Source organism: Narcine bancroftii, chromosome 7 (assembly GCF_036971445.1).
Source record: "Narcine bancroftii isolate sNarBan1 chromosome 7, sNarBan1.hap1, whole genome shotgun sequence".
In the NCBI taxonomy this organism is placed as follows: Eukaryota; Metazoa; Chordata; class Chondrichthyes; order Torpediniformes; family Narcinidae; genus Narcine; species Narcine bancroftii.
This window is the reverse complement of record NC_091475.1, coordinates 404,474-426,802: the sequence shown is the minus strand read 5'-3', so window position 1 is coordinate 426,802 and position 22,329 is coordinate 404,474. Positions and strand designations below refer to the sequence as shown.

At 39.4% G+C, this 22,329-nt stretch overlaps 1 protein-coding gene across 3 annotated transcripts in view; it reads right to left on the bottom strand.

Annotated features, from left to right (window-relative positions):
- Positions 1-22,329, bottom strand: part of wdr3 (WD repeat domain 3) — a 45,212-nt gene that overhangs the window by 3,353 nt on the left and 19,530 nt on the right. For all 3 annotated transcript variants that reach the window (XM_069888405.1, XM_069888403.1, XM_069888404.1), the window contains exons 12-26: positions 21,335-21,428; positions 18,908-19,009; positions 16,804-16,889; positions 16,273-16,408; positions 15,522-15,578; positions 12,794-12,894; positions 11,162-11,273; positions 10,366-10,500; positions 7,266-7,316; positions 5,417-5,482; positions 5,240-5,332; positions 3,085-3,132; positions 1,764-1,807; positions 890-1,018; positions 175-268 (exon numbers count right to left, since the gene is read on the bottom strand). In XM_069888405.1, the coding sequence (XP_069744506.1) occupies positions 175-268; positions 890-1,018; positions 1,764-1,807; positions 3,085-3,132; positions 5,240-5,332; positions 5,417-5,482; positions 7,266-7,316; positions 10,366-10,500; positions 11,162-11,273; positions 12,794-12,894; positions 15,522-15,578; positions 16,273-16,408; positions 16,804-16,889; positions 18,908-19,009; positions 21,335-21,428 (1,348 nt within the window). The remainder of the gene's footprint in view (positions 1-174; positions 269-889; positions 1,019-1,763; positions 1,808-3,084; positions 3,133-5,239; positions 5,333-5,416; positions 5,483-7,265; positions 7,317-10,365; positions 10,501-11,161; positions 11,274-12,793; positions 12,895-15,521; positions 15,579-16,272; positions 16,409-16,803; positions 16,890-18,907; positions 19,010-21,334; positions 21,429-22,329) is intronic.

Sequence of the window (22,329 nt, the reverse complement as noted above, 5' to 3'; positions counted from 1 at the left end):
TACTTGTTCAAAATCACCCAGAATCATTTTGTTGGTGAATAGAATTAATGTTCATTGTGGAAATGGCCAGTTATTGTAACCAATTTGTTGGTCCAATACTTTTTATTTACCTTAACATTTACTTTATTAATGCCTATTTTCTCTTGGTAAGTTATGGAAGAACAGAAACCATACCTTCATTTCGTTGATCTTTCCTATTGTGTTTTTTCTCAAACTGTCAATAACTGTGAGTAGCATCTGATTACTTGTTATCTGTCCAAAATGAATTCTGATGAAAAAAAAAGAATTATGCAAGCCAGTTATCAAATGTTGCACTGCTCACAACAGCAAGGCTCAAAAACAATTGTTCCCTCTTTTGTTTTGGAAAATGGTCTTAGCACCTCCTCAAAGGAATGGCCGAGATTCTGATTTTCAGTCTGGAACTGCATAATTGCCTAAAAGTCCTTTAACGTTTGCCTTCATAATAGTCACAGCATACACCAGAAATAACTTTCTCACCCATCCATGTACCCCTCTCTGACCATGACTGCAAATCATTCAAAGTTATGAGCAGGGTTCACACGATCAGCTTTGGGTTTTGACTGGTAATATGTACACACTGACATTTGAGGTAGGGATACATAATTGATTTCCACTAAAATTAAATCGAGTTCCATGAACTAAAGGGTCTTTATTGGTATTTATGCTACTTGTAGATTTTTCTCTATTACTCAGACCAGTATTGGATTAAATTAGGCATAAACTTTCTCCAGGTAAAACAGAAACCATGACAACTCGTGATAACAGCTACTTATGCCAATCAGTCCCTCTTTTTTTGGAAAAGGAAGAACACGAAAGAACACATTTTGTGGAGGAGGGAACCAAACTGTTTTTTTGTTCAAATACTTACTTGACCAGGAAGAAAAGGCAGCGACAAACAAGTTCAACCTCCAGAGAAAGCTGAATGTACTCATTAAATAGAGTTAGCAGATCAGGGCTGTAGGCAAATGGCAGCACAAGCAGGGATTCCTCCAATTCACTAGAAAGGTAGTGAAGTATCTTTAGTAAAAGTGTAACTGGTCCAAAGATGTCCACATTTCAAATTCAAAATCAAATATCCTTTCTATACATTGATAGCAAGTCAAAAGACTGATGAATATTTACAAACATTAGACCCAGATTTTTCATGATTATTCATTCCACAGATTTTGCTGATGTCAAAATGCTTAATTTAGGGATTCCATGGAATAATTCTTATGACACTTAATATAATACGTCCAAAATTTACATTATCTACGACACACATGCTTCACATTGAAATAACTTAATGTATTACGAATTTTAAAAATTACAGGCTCTCCACTTCCATTTCAAATATTCCCAAACAGTAAATGAAATGAATCATTAATCTTGCAATCCTGAAATTCTTGTAATTACAAGAGTGCAAAGAATAGCAATTCACTTTATGGTAGTTAGTAGATTATGTGTCAGTAGTTCAATCTCGTTGCTAAACCGACAGTGATTGAGAGCCATTTCGAGCAACAGGCTGGGCTGGAGGTTTTTCCTCCCATTGTAATTTGAAGAGCGATGAGGATTTGACTGATTGGGAACAAGCACCACCATCAAAAATAGGACGAACGTTATCCCTCGACTCTATTCTTGACTGACAGCTTGGGTTCTGTGCTCAAAATGATTGACGTGGGACTTGGATACACAACCTTGTGACTCGGAAGTAAAATCTGCTGTGAATTTGATGTGAATAAAGAGATTAAATTGCAACTCACCTTGACTTGACTTTTCGAATAACATCCAAGACATAACGCGACGGCTGAGAAAAATTAAAAAAGTTAACACATGCAACAAGAAAGCATGTTCAGAAAGCAAATTAACAAGATAGTTTGGAACCAGCAAATGCCTTTCTTGTCCTTATTATCACAACTTTAAAGCAAATAATAATTTGATACTGCACCAATCAAAAATTTAATTTTAACATAAAAATAACATCACTAAAGTTAGGAGTAATTTTTAACCAGCTGCAACTATAATCACATAATACATTCCAAAGAGGGTCTATTAAATAATTATAACATTTTTACTAAATAATTCTTTTCAGTCACTGCTAAGATTGCTGAGTTACCAGCCGCTGATGTGCCACTCCATTCCTCACTGACGTCCTTCCCAAAGATTGATTCCAACAGTACAAATACACCCATTCAAATTGCATGCTCAATGAAATTCAAGATTCCTTTATTATCACGTAATAGTACAGAATGTAACATTACATGAAATTACCTTCAGCCTGCTCTAAGGCAAGCAAAGAGTTACCATTTGTGTCAGCTGATGTCAGAGAACAAGAAGCAAAAGAGAGACCCTTCAGAGTCACTGAATGTCCATGGATTCGCCTCCAAGGCTCCCGCAGCCTCACAGACTCCTGTCTGATCCATCGGTCACCCGAGCTCCAGATCCAAACCTCCAATACAATCAGGAAGCCTTCAGCACCCGAGGCCCTTTGGGAGCCCCTCTTCGAATCCTGGCTCCATAAACTGGTTCCCTTGAGCATGATCCGATTGTCTGGGAGACTAGGTTTGGCAGGCCGGATTGCAAACTCATTCCTTATGTTCTTGTATGCTGGCAATTTAATTAAATATTATAGCTGCTTCATTTTCTCTCCCTTGATCAATAAGAGTGATGGATTGACTACTCCACATTAGAACCCTGTTTAGAGGGCTTCTGGAAATTCATGGTAAGGGATGTCGGGACTGAATTTTGTACTGGCTATACCAGGATCCTAAGAAACTTAGGGCAATGATATATCATTGGAATTTGCTTTCTTCCTCCCCTTTTATATGCTTCATGCCATTGCCTTCAAAGGCACAGCCAAGCACACAAGGCAGTGCGTCCTTTAACAAATTATACCGTTTTCCCTTCTTAAAGGCCTTCCCAAAGGCAGTCTGCCCAATAATTGCTATTTTTTTTACTGATTAGATCATGAACTTGCATGAGATCCCAGTCTACCATGCAATTCAAATCTAAAAGGCAAACTGCTAAATAGTGTACTCTTTACAAACAAGAAGGAAAAATAATTGTGGAGGATTAAGTACTCACAGAGAGGTTTCCACATGCAGCCAGTATAGGGTTAGTCGGTAGTGGCAGCTGGAATGGATAAAGATCATTCAAGTTACCTTCTACAACACGAACACAGCCAGCACTACCAAGATCTCAAATCTGAAAAGGAGACCCGAAGATTGCTAAATTGGAGTTATTACATTTGTTAGATACAAAAAATGAAAAGAGGTCATTTCCAATCGCTGTTAAAATTCTGATGCAGGATTATCCTTTCACACTAAGGTTTTGGGTGATGATCTCAGACCCTAATGTTGTTCATTGGCAGAAATCTCAAAGTCAGTAATTTAACTCAGCTCCTCACTATATTAAAAAGAGTTGAACTATGTAAATTTTAATTATTGACAAATCAACCCACTATTAAATACCCTGATAATCATATCCTTTAAAAGATGACTAACTTTTTATAAAAGTATACCAAGAGATTATTATGGCTGAGCAGAAGTAAACGACCCAAAACCTTTTATTAATTATTTCAAAATGAAGCTTTTTAAAATAAATAAATAAAAATAATTTTTGTTATATTTTAGTTTCCAGTAATAAGGTAGAGAGGGTGCAGAGAAGATTTAGTAAAATGTTGCCTGGATTGCACTTTCTAGAATACAAAGAAAGAATGAGTAGACTGGGTCTTTATTCATTGGAGTTTAGAAGGTTGAGGGAGGATTTGATAGAGGTATTTAAAATTATGAGGGGGATTGATAGAGTAGATGTGAATAGGCTCTTCCCCTTGAGCATAGGTGAGATTGGAGCAATGGTTAATAAATTAAGAGTTAGGGGGCAAAAATTTAGAAGTAACATGAGAGAGATCTTCTTCACTCAGAGAATGGTGGCTGAGTGGAATGACCTTCCGGAAGAGGTAGTTGCAGCAGGGTCAATTTTGACATTTAAGAGAAGGTTGGATGAGTGCATGGACGTGAGGAGATTAGAGGGTTATGGACAGGGAGCAGGTAAGCAGGACTAGAGGAGAACACTTAAATCAATGTGGACTTGAGGGTCCAAGATGGCCTGTTTCTATACTGTCATTGTTTTAGGGTTATATACAAATACATTATAACTGTTATTTGGCTGTTTGCTGAATGTTTTTGCTTCCTGGTTGGCTGCACATGCATTTCTTAATGTGATTGGCCAATCAGCCTACTTGTTGACAGCTGTGGCACACCGGCGACGGCTTTGTATCCCGACTGCAAATGTTACTGAAGCTGTTTTACAGCAATCACCGGATCTTTATGAGCATCTAATTAAAAGGCAGAGGCAAATTCTGACCTCATCCTTTTTCTTTCTTTGAGAATGTTTTCAAATAAACTATGAGGATTTGGTAGGTGCACATATGCATATGATCCATAGATCAGTATAATCTGGCCCCTGGAGTAAAACATGAAAATCTGCAGACACTGATTGTAGTAAAAGCATGGAAATGCTGGAGGAACTCAGCCAGTCTCACAGTGTCCACACGAGCTAAAGATATATTACCAATGATTTCGGCCTGAGCCCGTCCTCAAGATAGGAGCAAAAAGCAGGCAGGGGACCTATATTAAAGGCGTTGAGAAGGGAAGAATAGGAGGGGGAAAGGGTTCAGACCAACAGACTGTGATGTTTCTTTTAAACTATCTCCGACTCCCTCTAGTGGCCAGGAGGATCACGAGCACTCTATCGTTACACAGACAAAAGTTGTTAATTGAATCTGATAAGAGGACAGGAGAGAGGAAAGGTGAGAATTGATCGGGTAGGGGAGGAGTTGTATTTGACTCTGTGAAGGCAGAGATAGGGAAGGGGGAGTGAGAGCGTGCGAGAAAGAGTGTGAACTTCCTTTTTACATGTACTTTGTCTTTTGCTAATTCACTAACTTTCCCTTTCTTGGGGATATTCTGGACTCTACTCCCTCTTGATTATCTCATTAGATATTTGCTTCACAGTCTTAAATTATAAACAAATGAAGATCTTTGTAGAAGATCCAGCTATTGTTCAACATTAAGGATGAGACTGAAGGACAGTTTAACCATCTAACACCGTTATATAATGATAGGAAGAACAAGACTTTTCAGTTCTGGTTGGTTAATAACATATAAATCAAATTTGCCTTAAATAGTTGCTCCCACTGGCTGTAGAACAGCAAATTAATAAGATGGAAAGACCCAACCTCTTTGCCTGCCACTTCACAGGCTCTTCTGTGCTCCTCCAATCTCTTAGTCTCTTCTCTGTAGAATTCGATTGCTTCCATAATACGCTCAGCCTAACAAGAACAAGAATTAATTCACCTAGGCTAGCAGATTGGTTTAGAAGTTTTGCAAAGTATTATTTTGTTTGATACACTTACAGCTTTAACCGTCTCTATAGTCTTCTTCCCAGCTAAGCCAACTTCTCCCACTTTCTCTCCAGGAACCTGTAGAGAAATTTAATTGAGGGAAAAACTCTCGACATTTTCACTTCTATGCACACTTCATAGTCAACATATATATTACGAAGTGTCAAAATGGTATGTAGCATGAACATTCAAATGGAGAAAGTTTTCATTGGTCTGGTCTATCATCAATTCATAGTATTAAAGAAGGATTTCTTCCTGCATAACAAACATAAGGGCAGTTAAGGTTCAAGTATTGAGAAAAGTATGGGCATCCACCACAGTTCCTCTGCAACAGTATCAAGGTAAACTTCAATGCAACACAAAGAACTGATATTTTCCTTTTGGATATTGCGTAGCATCATCCCAGTATGAAAGAGGGGGACAGGAACAGGTCTCAATGACTACCGCTTTGAGGCTCTGGACTCCACCACTATGAAATTCTTCAAGCATCTGGTGATGGAACGCATCAAAGCGCACCTCCCAGAGACAGTGGACCCATTTCAATTCTCCTACAGATAGAACCGTTCCACTGATGATGGAAAACGTCTCATACGCCAGGCTGCTGATCACCCGATTTCAGCTCAGCGTTTAATACGATCATTCCCCAGAGACTGGTGGAAAAGCTGTTCTCACTGGGACTTAACACCCCTCTCAGTAATTAGATTCTGGACTTCCTAACAGAAAGAACAGTCTGTCTGGTTCCGCAGCAGAATATCGAGCACCGTCGCGCGTGCACCCCAGGGCTGAGTGCTCTGCCTGCTTCTGTTTACACGACTAACTCATGACTGCAGCATCAGCTCCAAAAGAGACATCAAGTTTGCAGATGCCACAACAGTTGTTGACCTCATCTGCAACAAAGATGAGATGCACTACAGAGGTTGAAAAGCTCATGAAATGATACGAGAATAACCATGGGTCCCAGTGTGGACAAGACAAAGGAGATGATTATAGACTTCAAGAGGACCAGGAAAAAGTTCACCCTCCATTACACTTCAATAGATGGGTAATGGAGAAGAGTGCAAGTTTTTCCAGAGTCCACTTAAGAGTGACCCACCCTGAACATGCAACATCTTCTCACTTGTCAGGAAGATGCAACAGTGACTGCATTTCCTGAGAAGTCTGTAGCAGGGAAGGCTACTGGCCAACATTCTGTCAACTTCCTACAGTGGCTCTGGATGGTTGCATCACAGTGTGGTACAGTTACTGTAGAGCACTGGATCAGAGGTCAATCCACAGGACCCAATGTGCAGCCCAGAGGATCACGGAGGTCTCCCCTCATCAATGTGACCTACAAGGATTGTTGTTTGAAGAAGACACACAAAACTCTTATCACTCTGGAGACGGAATGTTCCAGCTACCCCCGTTAGGAAAGAGATACAGAAGTATCAGGAGCTAGTAGCACTTGGATAAGAAACAGCTTTGGCTCAAGGGCAGCAAGACTGCTGAACGACTGAATGAACTGCTCATATTAACCCTCCAAGACTCTACTAATCAACTCACAATATTTAATTATTTTTATATGCATATGAATCATTTGTCTGTATGTTTGTTTGCATGTCTTTGCACTGAGGACCGAAGAAAGTAGTTTCATCTCGTTGTAATTCTATGATTTGATGATAATAAATTTGACGTACTGGTTGATCACCCATGATGTTGTGTGTTGTCCTCAGGTGAACCACGACTTCAGGCAGGAGACACAAGAGATGGATTTTTTTTGTCCAATGTGGATGGGAAAAATGCAGACATTTGTCTGCAGCCTGACTTGCAAACAACTGTCAATAAATAGTACATTAAAAGGCTGGAGCATTAGTGGAAAACTCACCACTGGTTCATCTTCTTTTCCCACACTCTTTTCAAATTCTGCTTCTCTTTGCTGTAAGAAATGAACAATAGTTAATTTGCAAATTGCAAACAGCTCAAAAAGATAACGACATGTACTTTGATATATAACTGGTAAATTCAATCCCCCCAGTAGCTGACAGAAAAACTTCAAAGGATCCACTTTTGAAATAGATCTTCTGCATTGATCCCATCCTCCTAATGATAGGATTGGGTAACATCTCCTTAATTTTCCAATGTTTTCAGCTGAATCCACTGCTTCTTGAGCCAAGAGTGGCCCAAACACCAAAAAAAGCCCAAATATTTACCAGGGACAGGGAAATACAAAGAGTGCTCCCCCTCCATCCAGATTCCAGATCCAACTTTCCATCCTTACAGTTGTTAGTGCTGGTAAGCTGCAAAGCATTGAGGCAACCACTTGCATCAGACAAACAAGAGTCCAGACAAGCCATTCTCAATGAGGGCCATAGGGACCCCTAAAGACCACAGCACATTTAAGGGGTCCTCAGGCTGAAATTACATTTTTTTTTATGTCGTCTGTAGGAGAGAAGCATGGAAGAAACCAACTAAACTTGATTGCTTCACAGGGAAGGGTGCCAATGTACTTTGAGCAGAGTCCTAAGGGGGTCCTAACCAACAAAAGGTTGAGAATGGCTGGTCTTGATCACAAGATTAATTTTCTCAGCAATCTAGCAACTTTTAGTTTTTTCTATACCAGCCAACAATTTAAAGTCTTATTTGATGCAACTGTACAATGCTTCTATACGATTTGAACTTCTAAACCACCGGTTTAGTTTTCTAGCATTATAAACTCTGTGACTTCCAAACAGCAGACATTATGTTGGCTGGGACTTGTCAGGCCTGATACCTTTGCTATCTACTCAGTGGTAGCCAGAAAATGTTTTCTTTTTCTGATCCTTTAAGGATGCCATTGAAGTCATCTGTAACATTTTTTGTTCCCATTAATGTTTTTGTCCCCACCAATATCTTTAAAATAGTTCTATATGTATGTTGTGAACATCCATTTCCATCTCATTATTATATTTCTTCCACCAATGAATGACTAGATATTCCCAGATGGACCTCAGCTGTGGCGTTTTCTCAAGGGCTGGTGGTGCCTGGTGATGCACAATTCTATAAAATTCTAGAATCAAACATATTACTTGTCCAAATTCAATTTGAAGTAAGCAGGACTTTGGTCCATCTAAGTAGACAGATCTACAGAAACAGGAATCTTATCCCTTACCCAGTCCACAGTAAAACAAGATCATGTTTAAAGTTTGAATTCTACTCCATCTTTGGATAGATTCCTAACCTCTTTTCCACTCTATCAACAAGATCACCTGTATGCATCTTCCTTGCACCCTTTGTCTGTGCCTTACTTCAATGCAGCTGTTGCTCAAACTCTCAACCACACCACTATTTTTGCTCGGCTTGACTATTCCAGCGTTCTCCTGAACAGCTACCTGTCTTGAACCTCTATCAACTGTTCTTCCACACTACTACAGCAGTCAAGCCCCTGTTATCTGGAATCAAGCAACTGGCCAAAAAAAGTGAGGAAAATACAGTCATGCACCGCATAACACTCGTTTGGGCAACGTCCGACCGCATATACGCCCATTCAGAAATCCGATTGAGATGTAGCCAACATTTCTCTCGCAATTGAACTTGCTCATTTCGCTCAGTCACAACCACTGTTTGACATTACTACAAAATGATTCTTGTCACATACACAGACAGAACTGCTGCCACCAGACTGAAGAACTCCAGGCCACCAGCAGAACTGTTGCCAAAAATGAGCCCGAGTCCATTTCTCCAGGCACCATGTTCCAGTACAAAATTAATGATGTTCCAAGCTGTGGCCCAGCAGGTGAAAATGTGCTGCAACTATTATTCCAATGCAGGAATTCCACAGTTCCAAATGTTGCTGTCACGGAATGGTTTATTCCCCTGACACCTATGCCATTTTTAATCACCTGTCATTGGTACTGAATAGAAGGTGTTCACACAACATCCAAATTGTATAACGTCCTATTTCACAGAATGCATCGTGGACATTAAGTATGACAGTAAATAGGTAAAAAAATACAGGTTTAAAATTGGCGTGCCTCGCCATTAGTTCGCCAATCCATGCAAAACGCAACCTCAGCAACTGAAATATTCATTTATCCACATCTACCAATCCCAACAGCTGCTGAATACCAGGGGTTTTCTGTATAACCATTCCATCTTGTACCCATCTATTCATGATTCCATTCATCATCTGGTACACAAAATATACAAAAATCTTACTTAGTTTGCTCTGTAAAAGATGTGCTACTAGTCCAGCACCACTACCAAAATAAGGAGATGTACCCAATCCACCACTACCAAGAAAAGCAAACGAGAGAGCCTTCAGAGATGCCGAATGTGGGTGGATTCCACCTCCTTCTATACCCCGAACCTCTGTAGTTGCACGACCTCCTCTCAAATCCAGCAGCGAACCCAAACTTAAGGCATCCTATTTTCAAGTTTCTCTGGAGTGTTAATTCTCCTCATCCCAATCCTCCAAGATTTCTCTGTCCCCCAGTTCTGCCCTCTTGTCTAATTTTAATCATTTAATAAGCTCTGAAATTCTATCCTCAATCCCCTCTACCAACCTCTCACCTGGTAGATACATTCCTCTCTAATAAAATTTTAGTCGTCTGTTACAACACTTTTTTTCCCCATTTTGTTTGATAATATTCCTTCCAATTTTACCAAGTTAGTGGAAAAATAAAAATGCTTGTTTTATGAAACCATTTCAAAATTTCTTATTGTTTTCAAAGTGTAGGTAATCTGAGTGGTCGCAATCCAGTTCTTTGAGGAACAGGTCTCAGCCAATTGAGAGAGAATGCTTGAATCACATCACCCTTGCTCTGTTTAAAGCCAAGTTCGAAGTGAATAACTGAAGGTTCTCACGACATTGTTCAATTCTCCTTAAGAGTTTGTTAGCTAGAAAATGCACATGTACCCACATGTTCTGCTATTACTACTCCATAAAGAACTTTCTCCTTAATCAACAGAGTTCATTTCCCTTCAGACAATAGTTAATGAGACATCACCATTTCTCTCTCTTCCTCCAAAATGATTGGCTCTCTTGTTCGTTCCCACAGTCGTAGAGATTTATCACGAGAGGAGGAAACTATGTAATCGCCATTAGGGCTGATGGCCAGGCCCCAGACTTCGCCATGATGTCCCTGCAGAGAACAAAAAGAAAACAAAAGCATCCAGTCTGGGTCAAGCATGCTTAACAAATCTATGGTGAACCTGAACGTGGCCCTAATTCTTCAGCAATTACCAGGAACTGCTCATTGAAAGAGGAAATAATGTGCTCCAATACAAAAACTAATTTATGTGAATCCCAATCTAAAATGCTGTGTTTCAGATCTCATCAATTATTTACACATCAGTAAAATACAAAATTTTGGCATTTACAATAAAAAGACTGAGGTCCTGAAGCTTTGCAGCAAAATAAATAAAATAAATTATTTGAATAAAACCGAATATATTAAATTTTGGTTCTAAACCTATTCTAATAAGATTCTGCACCCTCAGGACTTGGTGGATGTGACTTTTCATAAAACCTCTACACAATTTTAATTCACTTTACTTTCCATGTGACACAGGAGTCGAATAATTCAGTTCCAATATCATGGGAGAATGTACAAACTCCTTGGACAGTGCAGGTTTCAAACCCCAGCCCCAGGCGCTGTAACAGCATTGCTCTAACCACCATGCTGCCCCGTAAATTATCTTGAGAGCAAATAAGATATACAACTTCAAGGGCAGCCAATCAGCCTTAAGACTCACTCTCACAGTCTAACTCTGTAACGTTCCTTCCACTGAAGTTGTACTTACTTCCAGAGTCTGAATGTGCTCAAACTTGTCAGCGTCCCACTGTTTAATTTTCCTGTCTTTTCCAGCAGTAAAGAAGAGATGAGTTTTTGCTACAAACTTCAAAGACATGACACTGCAGGGAAACAAACCAGAGGAAAAGTAAATAAATCCTAGTTTTCCCAAGTACCAGTTATCTACAATTCCCAGGGTAATGATTTTTGTTGTTGTTCAACTCATTGTACAGATGACCAAAAGTTAGTCTGCATGGACTACTGAGCAAATAATAACCACACAATATGAAAACTAAGATAGAAATCATCATTGAGTTACATTTTCATTTCCTAAAGTCCACATTGTGCATTATTTTAACTTACACTTACTCGTTTCCTCCTTGCCCTAAATCACTCGTTTCCTCATATTTTTATTGATTACTGTCAATTCGAATTCTCATCCTGATTATTAAATATTTATCCAATTATACATTTCAGTTCCCATGATGCTTTAACTTTTGTAATATCCACCAAGACATCAATTCCAACCTCTCATCCTCATGCCCAAACATCACTTACTCCCCCAGCAGAAATGGAACGGCATAAAAAATGACTCCCTATTAAAATGTATGTTGAGGCTGAACTCTGAAAGAGCAACAAGGAACTGAATTCTTCGCTTCCCTTGCTGCAACTAAATGACACGACACTGTTCCTAATGTTCAGATAAGAACCTAAGAAACAGGAGAAGGAATCAGCCATCTGGCCCATTGAGCCTGCTCCACCATTAAGATCATGGCTGATCTGCCTGTGGACTCAGCTCCACTTCCCCAATTATTCAAAACTCCATTCGTCCTTGATGTATTTAATGGGGAAGCCTCTGCTGCATTACTGTGCAGAGAAGTCACGACTCTGGGAGAAGCAGTTCCTCCTCATCTGTCCTGTCTACTCCCCAAAATCAAGGCCAAATCACCTCGTTCTATCTAGCCTTACCAACCAGTGAAAACAACCTCCTACTTCTATCTTGTCTATTCCTTTCATAATTTTATACGTTCCCTCTTATCTATTCCTTTCATAATTTTATACGTTCCCCTCACCCATCTAAATTCCAATGAGTATAGTCCCAGGCTACTTGATCTCTCTCAATAAACTAACCCCTCATTTCTGGAATCAACCTGGAGAATCTTCCCAAGCCAGTTTATACTTTCTCAAATCAGCAGACCTGAATTACACACAGTACATGACCAAGTGCAGCCTCACCAGTACCCTGTATGGTTCAACAGAACCTTCATGCTCTTAAATTCAAACCCTCCTGCAATGAAGGCCAATGTCCTATTTCCTTTCTGATACCTGCTGAACCTGCACTTTTAATTCTAAGATGCTAATGTGATGCAAACAGCATCCATTTTCATTTGGAGCAGTGCAAATACGTAGCTGCAATTGTGCCCAGTGTTGTGAATTAACCTTCATTTATTATGGTACTGCTTTATTTACATTAGATGTGAATTGAGATGAGATTTGTATGTGCAATTTCCCACTACACTTTAATCCAACACAATGTCAATGGTTACCAAACCCATTCTTTGAAATGTAGCATGAATTGAAGCCACAGGTAACTCACTAAAGGACATAAATTAGGAACAATGTAATGGAAGGTTAACCCTACCTGTCATCGTGAGCAAAGAGAGACTTGTGGCAGTCTCCAAATTCCAATCCCCAGATTTTCACATTCCTGTCAGCTGAGCCAGTTGCTATCAGAGAGCTATCCTGTAAATTAACAATGAACAGTGATATATGAATTAAGTTTATGCATCTATAAAAGGAAGATGATAGAAAATGCTGATTACGACAGTAGTTTAGATACAGTCCCTCATACGAAATAAGAAACTTAAAACATTGTTCACTTTTCTCAGCAGCCCCATTAATTATATTTCCCATCCATAGTTCATCAGTTTGATCTGCTCAGTACAGCAAGTCCCCCACTCTTCACTTGCCCCATACATTCCTCACTATTCTTCGCAGCAGCTCCTTGCCTCGCACTGTCCAAATCTGTTTTTTCAATGCACTCATCCCAGCACTGAAAATTTCCATAGAACCATTGGACACTACAGTACAAAAAACAGGCCATTCTGCCCTTCTAGTCTCTGCCAAAACATCATTCTGCTAGTTCCACTGATCTCCACCCATTCCATAACCCTCCAGACCTCTCCTATCCATGTAAATGTCCAGTTTATTTTTAAAACTCAAGAGCAAGTCTGCATTTACCATGTCAGATGGCAGCTTGTTCCATACTCCCACCACTCTCTGAGTAAAGGTTCCTTTATTGACACATAATACTACATTTAGAATGTAACACAAAGAACTTTTTCCTGTTCCCTTCACAGAAATGAGGCCCTGGTTTACAAGACCAGTGCTCTAACCACTGAGCTATTGATGAAGAAGTTCTCCCTAATGTTCCCCTTAAAACTTTCCCCTTTCACCCTAAAGCCATGACTTCTCATTTTTATTTCTCCTAACCACTCTGTCTATACCTCTCATCATCTTGTAAACCTCAATCAAATCATCCCTCATTCTTCTATGCTCCAAGGAATAAAGTCCTAACCTGTTTAATCTTTCCCTGTAACTCGACTCCTGAAGACCCAGCAACATCCTAGTAGATCTTCTCTGCATTCTTTCAATCATACTGATATCCTTCCAATCATACTGATATCCTTCCATAATTTGGAGACCAGAACTTCACACAATACTCCAAATTTGGCTTCACCAATGTCTTATACAACCTCACCATAACATCCCAACTCCTGTACTCCACACTTTGATTTATGAAGGCCAAGATGTCAAAAGCTTTCTTTACATCCCTGTCGACCTATGCCACCATTTTCAGGGAACAATGTATCTGTTTTCCCACATTCCTTTCTTCCTCTGCACTCCTCAGTGCCCTACCATTTACTGTGTGTGTCCTACCTTTCCAAAATGCATCATCTCACACTTCTCTGCAGTAAATTCCATCCGCCATTTTCCGGCTCATTTTCCCAATTGGTCCAGATCCCTCTGCAAGCTTTGAAAATAGTTCTCGTTGTCCACAACACCTCCAATCTTAGTGTCAACTGCAAACTTGCTGATTCAATTTCGTTATCATCTGGATCATTGTTATTTGGTGTCCAAAACCTTTTTTTTGTTTGGTTGGGAGAAATTTGGCTGCTCTCTACCTTTTGTTAATTAAAAGGGATAATGTACTCATTTGATTTATTGTTAAGCAAATTTGTTTCTTTTCTATTAAGGTTATGACACTTTAATTGCTTTTTCTCGGATAAGAGTACTCAGTTGAATACATTAATTTTAATAAGGATTTATACTTGTTACTTTTGTTATTCATTTAATGCTTTAAGCACTTATGCACTCAAGTTATTAGATGACTGTGGAAAATAAAGTTAACAGTATTAATAATAATATAAACGTGCATAGGCCAAGTTATGTATGGAGAATTTTAAAGTTAGTCATGTATGTGCTTTGGTTATTTGTTCTACTGAGCCTACAAGTTTAAATGAGAAGGCAGAGATTTATACATTCATTGTTCTTTTAGTATTAACGGCTTACTTTTTTGTTATTTTGGATACTTTTGCTTAGAAAGCGGGAGGCAGAGGAGGTTGGGAAGGTCCTAAATGAAGACTTTGAGTCAGTATTCACAAGAGAAAAGGACCTTGATCAGGGCGAGGTTGAAATTGAACAGGCCTATGTGCTGGACAATGTGGAGATTAAGGAAGAGGAAGTGTTGGATCTTCTGGAAAAACATGAAAATTGTTAAGTTCCCGGGGCCGGACATGATGTACCCCAGGCTGCTGTGGGAAGTGAGAGTAGAGAGAGCTGGGGCAGTAGCTATGATCTTTGAATCCTTCTTGACCGCAGGGGAGGTGCCGGAGGATTGGAGAATGGGAAATGTAGTTGAGAATCACCAATAGTGTTTGAAAATATTCTCTCCAAAATTTTTCCAAACTGGGGCATGTCCAGAACATATAAACGTGTCAATTATGCTCTCCAAGCCTACCTTCTTAATAATTGGTTAAATTCAATGATATTCAAATTCAATGCAATGATGGAAGAGATTGAAGGTTTTGTATTCCTATCCATTCTCAAGTCCAATCCCTGCTAGAAGCATAAAAATCTCCAAATTTACTTCATATCAGTAGATGATAAACGAATGAAGGCAAATCATTGTCTTAGTGTATATGCCTAAACCCATTTTGCTTTGCTTTATAGAAGATTCAGTTCCTGGAGAAGCATGAAACAATATTTCCAAGTGGAAAACAATTCTGCACTGATAGAGCAACTTGCTATCCCTTCACTCCAGAATACACACTCATACTAGTGAGAAACTGCAAAACGTGAATACTTACATGAGAAATATCCATACAAAGCACAGGTAATTTGTGTCCATAGAGAGAAAGAAAGAACTGCAAAGTAAAAAATACAGGAAATTTGTTTTCTTTTTGCAACAGTTTTTATTTTATTTCTACTGTCAACAATAAAGACCAATTTTTAAAAATATTATTGGCTATGTATATTTAAAATTCTTTACACCAAGAATAAGCAGCATCTTTAGCCATATCCAAAGCAATTCAAAGTTTCATTTCTCTTCCATCCTGAAATTAACAATGGATCATTTATCTTCCCACATGATGCTCCTATTGATTGACTGACCTACATCAAATATCATTTTCACACAACTTGACACTTGGTTCCAAGTGTTTAATGGCTTTGCACAAAACTTCTGGATCAAGTGACAAAGCCCAAATGTAGTTTGAAGCAATGCATTAAGATAATATGCCCTCCGGATTTTAATATGATGTTGTTCCAGTGCTAAACTGCCTCTGACTTTGCAATAGGTTTGAAGGTTGTGGACCTGTCGAGAACTCATTGCCCAACCACAACTGATCTTGAAAAAGTCACGGTGAGCTGCCTTTTCAAAATGCTGATGCCCTTTTTGTTAAGATACTCCCCCAGTAATTGTACCAGAGTAGGAGGACCAGGATTTTCATCCATCAACAACAATGAATTTGCAAGTTAGAATGGTGACTGACTTGAAGAACTGGCATTCCACATACTTGCAAATACAAAGTTTTAGTGAATCATTATGGTATCTTTTACCTTGAGTGTGTCCGTGTAGAATACTTTAACAGTACAATCAAGTAATGACACAGCCAGTAGCTTCTGATTAGGGCTGTAGCACACAGTTAGAATATCTTCATCCAGCTGAAGAGTTTGTGTGTGATTTAATGAAAGTCTATAGTTGTGGGAAAAAGAGTTGAAGTCAAAATGATTCAGATAATAAGAGGTTATAATTAACATGTGATATCACTGCAGGGAACATCATTCAGTTAAAAAAAATCACGGTGAAAGAAATATTTGAAATTGTAAATGGAATAGAGACGATTAGTAACACCGTGTGAGTAAAACAAGGAAGCACAGATTAAAATGGTCAAAAGGACAACTGAGGAAAGTTGCGAACAACTAGAAAAGAGGAGCAGGAGGTCATCCAGCTTTGAACCTCCTTGGTTCTTTCCATACTGTCAATCCATAGTTGCATTCAGATGAAAGGTTAACCTGCAGCTCCATTTACTCAGGAGTGTATAACCTTGTAGAAGTTAGCTATTACTTGTATTTCCTTTCATTGCTTACCTTGTCTGTGTGGAATTTTCATCCTTTACCAACTCAAATTCCCAAAATTTTACTGTCTTGTCAGCACTTCCAGAAATAAAACCACGCTAGAATGAAGAATTTAAAAGCAATATAATCATCAATCACAAAATGTTTGTAAGGGAGTGATCAGCAAATGCTCTTTACACTTAGATTTGAATTACAGTCTGACTATTACATTAAAGGCTATCTCACATTTCTCGGTCAGCTTTAGCAGCAGGTAGTTGCCTTCTCCCAGAGTCTGAGAAGACGTGTCCCTGTAACGCAATGTGCAGCTCTCAGATCCAGAGTGTTAGTCAGGGTGGAGCTTCTGGGCAATGGCTGGACTGACATGATTTGACCCAAGAGTTATTATCTATCCTCAACTGTCCTTGAGCTGATGTGGTCTATGTTGGGCGATGATACATTGCTAAACAAGGATAATATGCAACTCGGAAGGGAACTTCACATAACATTGATCCCCATGCACACTCTCTTTATCTATCTCTCGTACCTTATAGAGAGTATCGCAATCTCAGGTCAGTAGTCACTGGCCACGCAACTTTTCAATGTGCAATACAAGTCTCCAACACCATCTTGGAGTTGCTCCTGTGCCTTTTTTCCCCTCTATCAGCAGAATTAATGACATCAAGTCCCTGGAGTCTGGCTACAGATCAAGGCTGTTGCTAGTTGAATAGCACGGAATTTTGGTATAGAGTTTGAGGATCTGCAGCACAACCAACCTTCCACAGACGTAATTAATTTATTCAGGTCGTAGTTAGTCTTGGGTTTCCCCTTCCTCTTCTGGACAATATAATAAATTAAATATCTATACATATTAACTTTAACGTTCCTTTGGTACTGTTGAAGTGTAGTAACATCTAAAGGGTTAACCACATGACCAAGAACTTTTGAAATATACAAAAACAAGGGGTAAGGCGATCAGCAGATGCTATGATGTCATGCCATTATCACAGGTGAAGGTTATCTAATGGATTGATTAAGGACAAAAAATATTTTTAAGGTGATCAGCAAATGCTCTGAGGTTGCGCCATAATCCTGGGTTAAGGTTACTAATGGTTTGATTAGTGACAAAAAGTATTTGTGTTGGGTTAATTAAAATGGTTCATCTTGTGATAGCAGGGGTTGCGTTACAACAATGTAACTGAGAGAATTGAAAAACAAACTGTTACGTACATTGTACAAATATCACTGCACCTTGAAGACGAGAGGAGATTCCCTTGGAGCAGGACTAGCTGCTCTGTAGAGCCTCTTGGTGTACGGGGGGGGGGGGGGTACTCAGGCTTTGCAAAGCTATAAAGGCATTTGACCTGGTCCTGCAAATTTATTTACGAGTCCAGAGCAGGGGACTATCACAGAACAAGATTTCGACATTCCCTCCACTTATGCTACAGACTTCATTTTTACAGTCTTTCATAACTAGCTATTTTAAATAGTTGCAATTTATTATAACATTTTATTTAAATTTAGACATGTAGCATGTAACAGGCCCTTTGGGTCCAAGAGCCCATGTAACAGGCCCTTTGGGTCCAAGAGCCCATGTAACAGCCCCATGCTGCCTAATTACACCCAATTGGCCTACAACTCTTGTGCATTTTGAACGGTGGGAGGAAACCCAAGCAGACATGGGGAGAACGTACAAACTCCTCACATACAGTGCCGGATTCAAACCTGGCCGCTGGCACTGTTACAACATGACACTAATCATGATGCTAACTTTGTTGCCGCCCCTTAAACTTGGACATACAGCAGGGTAACAGGATCTTCCAGCCCACAAGCCCGTGCCTCCCAATTACACCCAAATGACATACCACCCCATACATTTTTGAAGGTGGAAGGACACCAGAGCACTGGAAGAATCCCACACAGAATGGACAAACTCCCTACAGACAGTACCAAATTTGAACCTGGGTCACTAGCACCGTAACAGCATTGCTCTAACCACAGTAATTATGCTGCCCTTAAATTTAGCCATACAGCAGGTGTGCTTTTAATTATAGCGTTTATGGTGTGGATAACAAAGGCATTTGAGCAAGGTTAAAACAAGTATACGTTTTACTATCCATTTAAAATTGTTCCACATTACCTGGTCTGGTGCCAATGAGACAGACCATATTGCTCCATCGTGGGCATCAAATGTCTCCAACAAATTTCCTGAAGCTAAATCAAAGAGCTGTAGCTTTCCAGACTGCAAAAAAAAAGAGCAAGGATGGTCAATTGTACTTCTACATTTTGTATTTAATCTAAATCAGCTGTATGCCAAGACTCAGTTGAACCCGTGTAATGAAGTGAAACAAGAAGTCTCCAGATAGCTTGACGATGGGCTCAGGCCCAAATATTGGTTATATGCAGTATCTTTGCCTCCTATGGCACTTGCTGAGTTTTTCCCGCACCTTTGTTTACTCTATAAACTAACATCCTTTATATACGATTTTTTTCTTCTATATATAAAAACATGCGGTGATGATTGAGCACCATTTATTTTAAGAGCAGCAAGCTTTTATTTCACATCGAATGCCCAGATTGTTTCACTGTCAAATCTTTTCCAATGCCAAGTTGATCAGATCCTCACACACAGATGGGTTTTTCAAACTTATCAGTTAGAGTTTTGGGCTAGTGAGCTCCATGCCATTCAAGGTCAATCTGGAACCAAATGAAGTGATATTTCATCACCAAAAAAATGCTTACATTTATGAGAACATGGAATCTGGCTACAATGTTTTCAATTGGATGAGACTTGAAGAGCAATGAAAGCATTTCACTTCATCTTCTCGTTCTCCGAGAACAGTTATTAGTTTTTGTGGAGAATTTCAATTTGTTTGCTTACAAATCACTCAGAAGGTGAGACGACAACTGAATTCAAGATCTTACATCTACTCAATGGTAAGAATGACAGAAATTATCTGTTTAAAAGATAAGATGTTGGAAACTTCAAGGTCATCAATTCAATGATTTAGGTAATCCAAATAGAGGAAGCTTGCTTCGAGCAACAAACATTCATGTTATTGTCATTTGGGCTGTTAAGGAACGACATTATCAAATGTAGCACTTGGTGTGTGCACTGCTCGGTCACTCAAATATTACGTCGTGATACTTTTGGAACTTTATTACCATATCTGCAGAGATCTTCAGAAAGTACATTGCAGATGATACAAAGAAGGGTGGAGGAACAGGTTGCAGAGAGACTTAGATTAGGAGAATGGACAAAGAAATGCCAATGTAATAAAATGGTGGAAAGTGTACAGTCATGCACTTTGGTAGAAGGAATAAAAAGGCAGACTAATATTTGGATGGGAAGAAAATTCAGAAATCAAAATCAAAATTTATTGTCACGAATAAGTTATGAACTTCATTGTTTTGTGGACATTGCAACCATCGTACAACATTACTATAAAAAAATAAAAGATGACTGCACGAAGAGTGAGGCAGGATCTTTGGTTCATTGATCATTCAGGAATCTGATGGCAGAGGGCAAGAAGGTGAGCGCTCGCTTTTACACTCCTGTACTTTTTGTCCCCCCGGTGGTAACAGAGTAAAGAGGGCATGGCCTAGGTAGTGGAGGCCCTTGAAGATAGAGATGCAAAGGGACTTGGGAGTCCTCATGCAGGGTACCCTAAAGGTTAACCTCCAGGTTGAGTCAGTGGTGAAGAATGCAAATGCTATGTTGGTATTCATATCTAGAGGGATAGGATACAAGACCAGGGATGTGGTGCTGAGGCATTATAAGGCACTGGCGAGATTTAACTGGAGCATAGAGTACAGTTTTGGGTTCTGGCATTGGAGAGGATTCAGAGACGATTCACAAAAACGACTCCTTGAGTTATGGGATTAACATGAAGAACGTGCAATCACTCTTGGACTGTATTCCTTGGAGTTCAGAAGAATGATGTGGGACCTCAGATACATTTAATGTTAAAAGGCCTGGACAGAATAGATGAAACCAAGTTGTTTCTCATGTCAAGAGAAACAATTCTAGGACTAAAGGATGCCCATTTAAAACTGATGTGGAGGAATTTCTTTAGCCAGAGGGCAGGGAACTTCTGGAATTTGCTACCACTGGCACCTGTGGAGGCCAGGTGGTTGGGGGTATTTAAGGCAGAGAGTGACAGGTTTCTGGATTATCAGGGTATTAAAGGTTATAGGGAGAAGGCCGTGGAGAAGGGCTGAGAGGGAGAATGGATCAGCTCACGATGGAATGATGGAGCAAGCTCGATGGGCCAAATGACCTACTTCTGCTCCTATATCTTTTGGTCTTATTCTATAGCCTTCTAAAAGCCCAGAAATTGTTTTTACTCCAATCAGTCACAGTGTCTGCAGACCTTTCTGTTTTACCAAATGCCCAGAAAGCTTGTTTTCGGTTTTTTCAAATTCACAATAGGAATCACATTACCACAGGATTTATTTGGATTTTAAATATCAAGAAATTATATAATTACTTTGACAAATCAATGTTTATTTATTTGAATATTTTGATAATGTCACAATACCTGCTCTATAGAATAGGGTGTCATACCTTAGTTCCCAAAATAATTTGTCTGTCTCCAGGAACAAACAGAGAACTGAGCGAGTATTCACAAGCCATGGTCCTGATGCACTGCAGACTGGACCTGAGCAATAGTAAAGTCTTATTGTACATTATTGATTTTGAGTGCATGTCAAGCAATTGTGCCTTGAACAACAGTAAACACAAACTGTTGGCTTAAATAGGGCATGCATTTCCTGTTTAATGAAGTGATTTCTACTTCAGGAATGCATTTGTAAATGCGTACTTTGCTTACATTAGTTAACCCACACTACAACCAAAATTATACCAAGTGTTCAATCATGAATAAGAATCATCAATGGTAAATCCACAAATATTGTTACATCCACAAATAAAGGTGCCAAATTGGATTTTTTTGAAAAATTCTACACTCTTTCATTATTTGTTTCATATGATCAGTCAGTTAAACAGAATTATGGTTTTTGATGTCTAACAAACCTGCATATGGTAATAAATGAGATTCCTAAAGTGGAGATGATACAAAGCTGCCACATCAATTGGTGTTCATTAGGATTGTCTCAATAATCTTTTGATACCTTGTTTAGCAATGAATTCCCCTTTTTTAATCCCTCTATTATGTGACTATCCTCAGGAAGACAGCACCAAAAGTTTGATTTTAATCTTGAGCAGTTGGTTGGAAAGGAATGAACAGACCAGGGAATCAGAGAGGGTGGTCCCTGAGGGAGGCAGAAATGAGGGGAGAGGGGAAGATGTGGCTGCTGTACCCCCAGCCACTGCTTCTGGTCTCCTGGCACTTTTATGTGGAGCAGCATTTGTCCCTACACCTCATCATCATCTAGGGCTTAACCTGCCCTTCCATGTACAGTGAGACAAGTAATCATTTTGCTCTGTCTGCAATGGTCACCTTCAGCTTCCGATTGCACATTACCTCAATTCCCCTTCCTATCCCACAGCGAATTGTCTACCTTTGGCCTTCTTCACTGCCATCGAGAGGTCAAATGCCA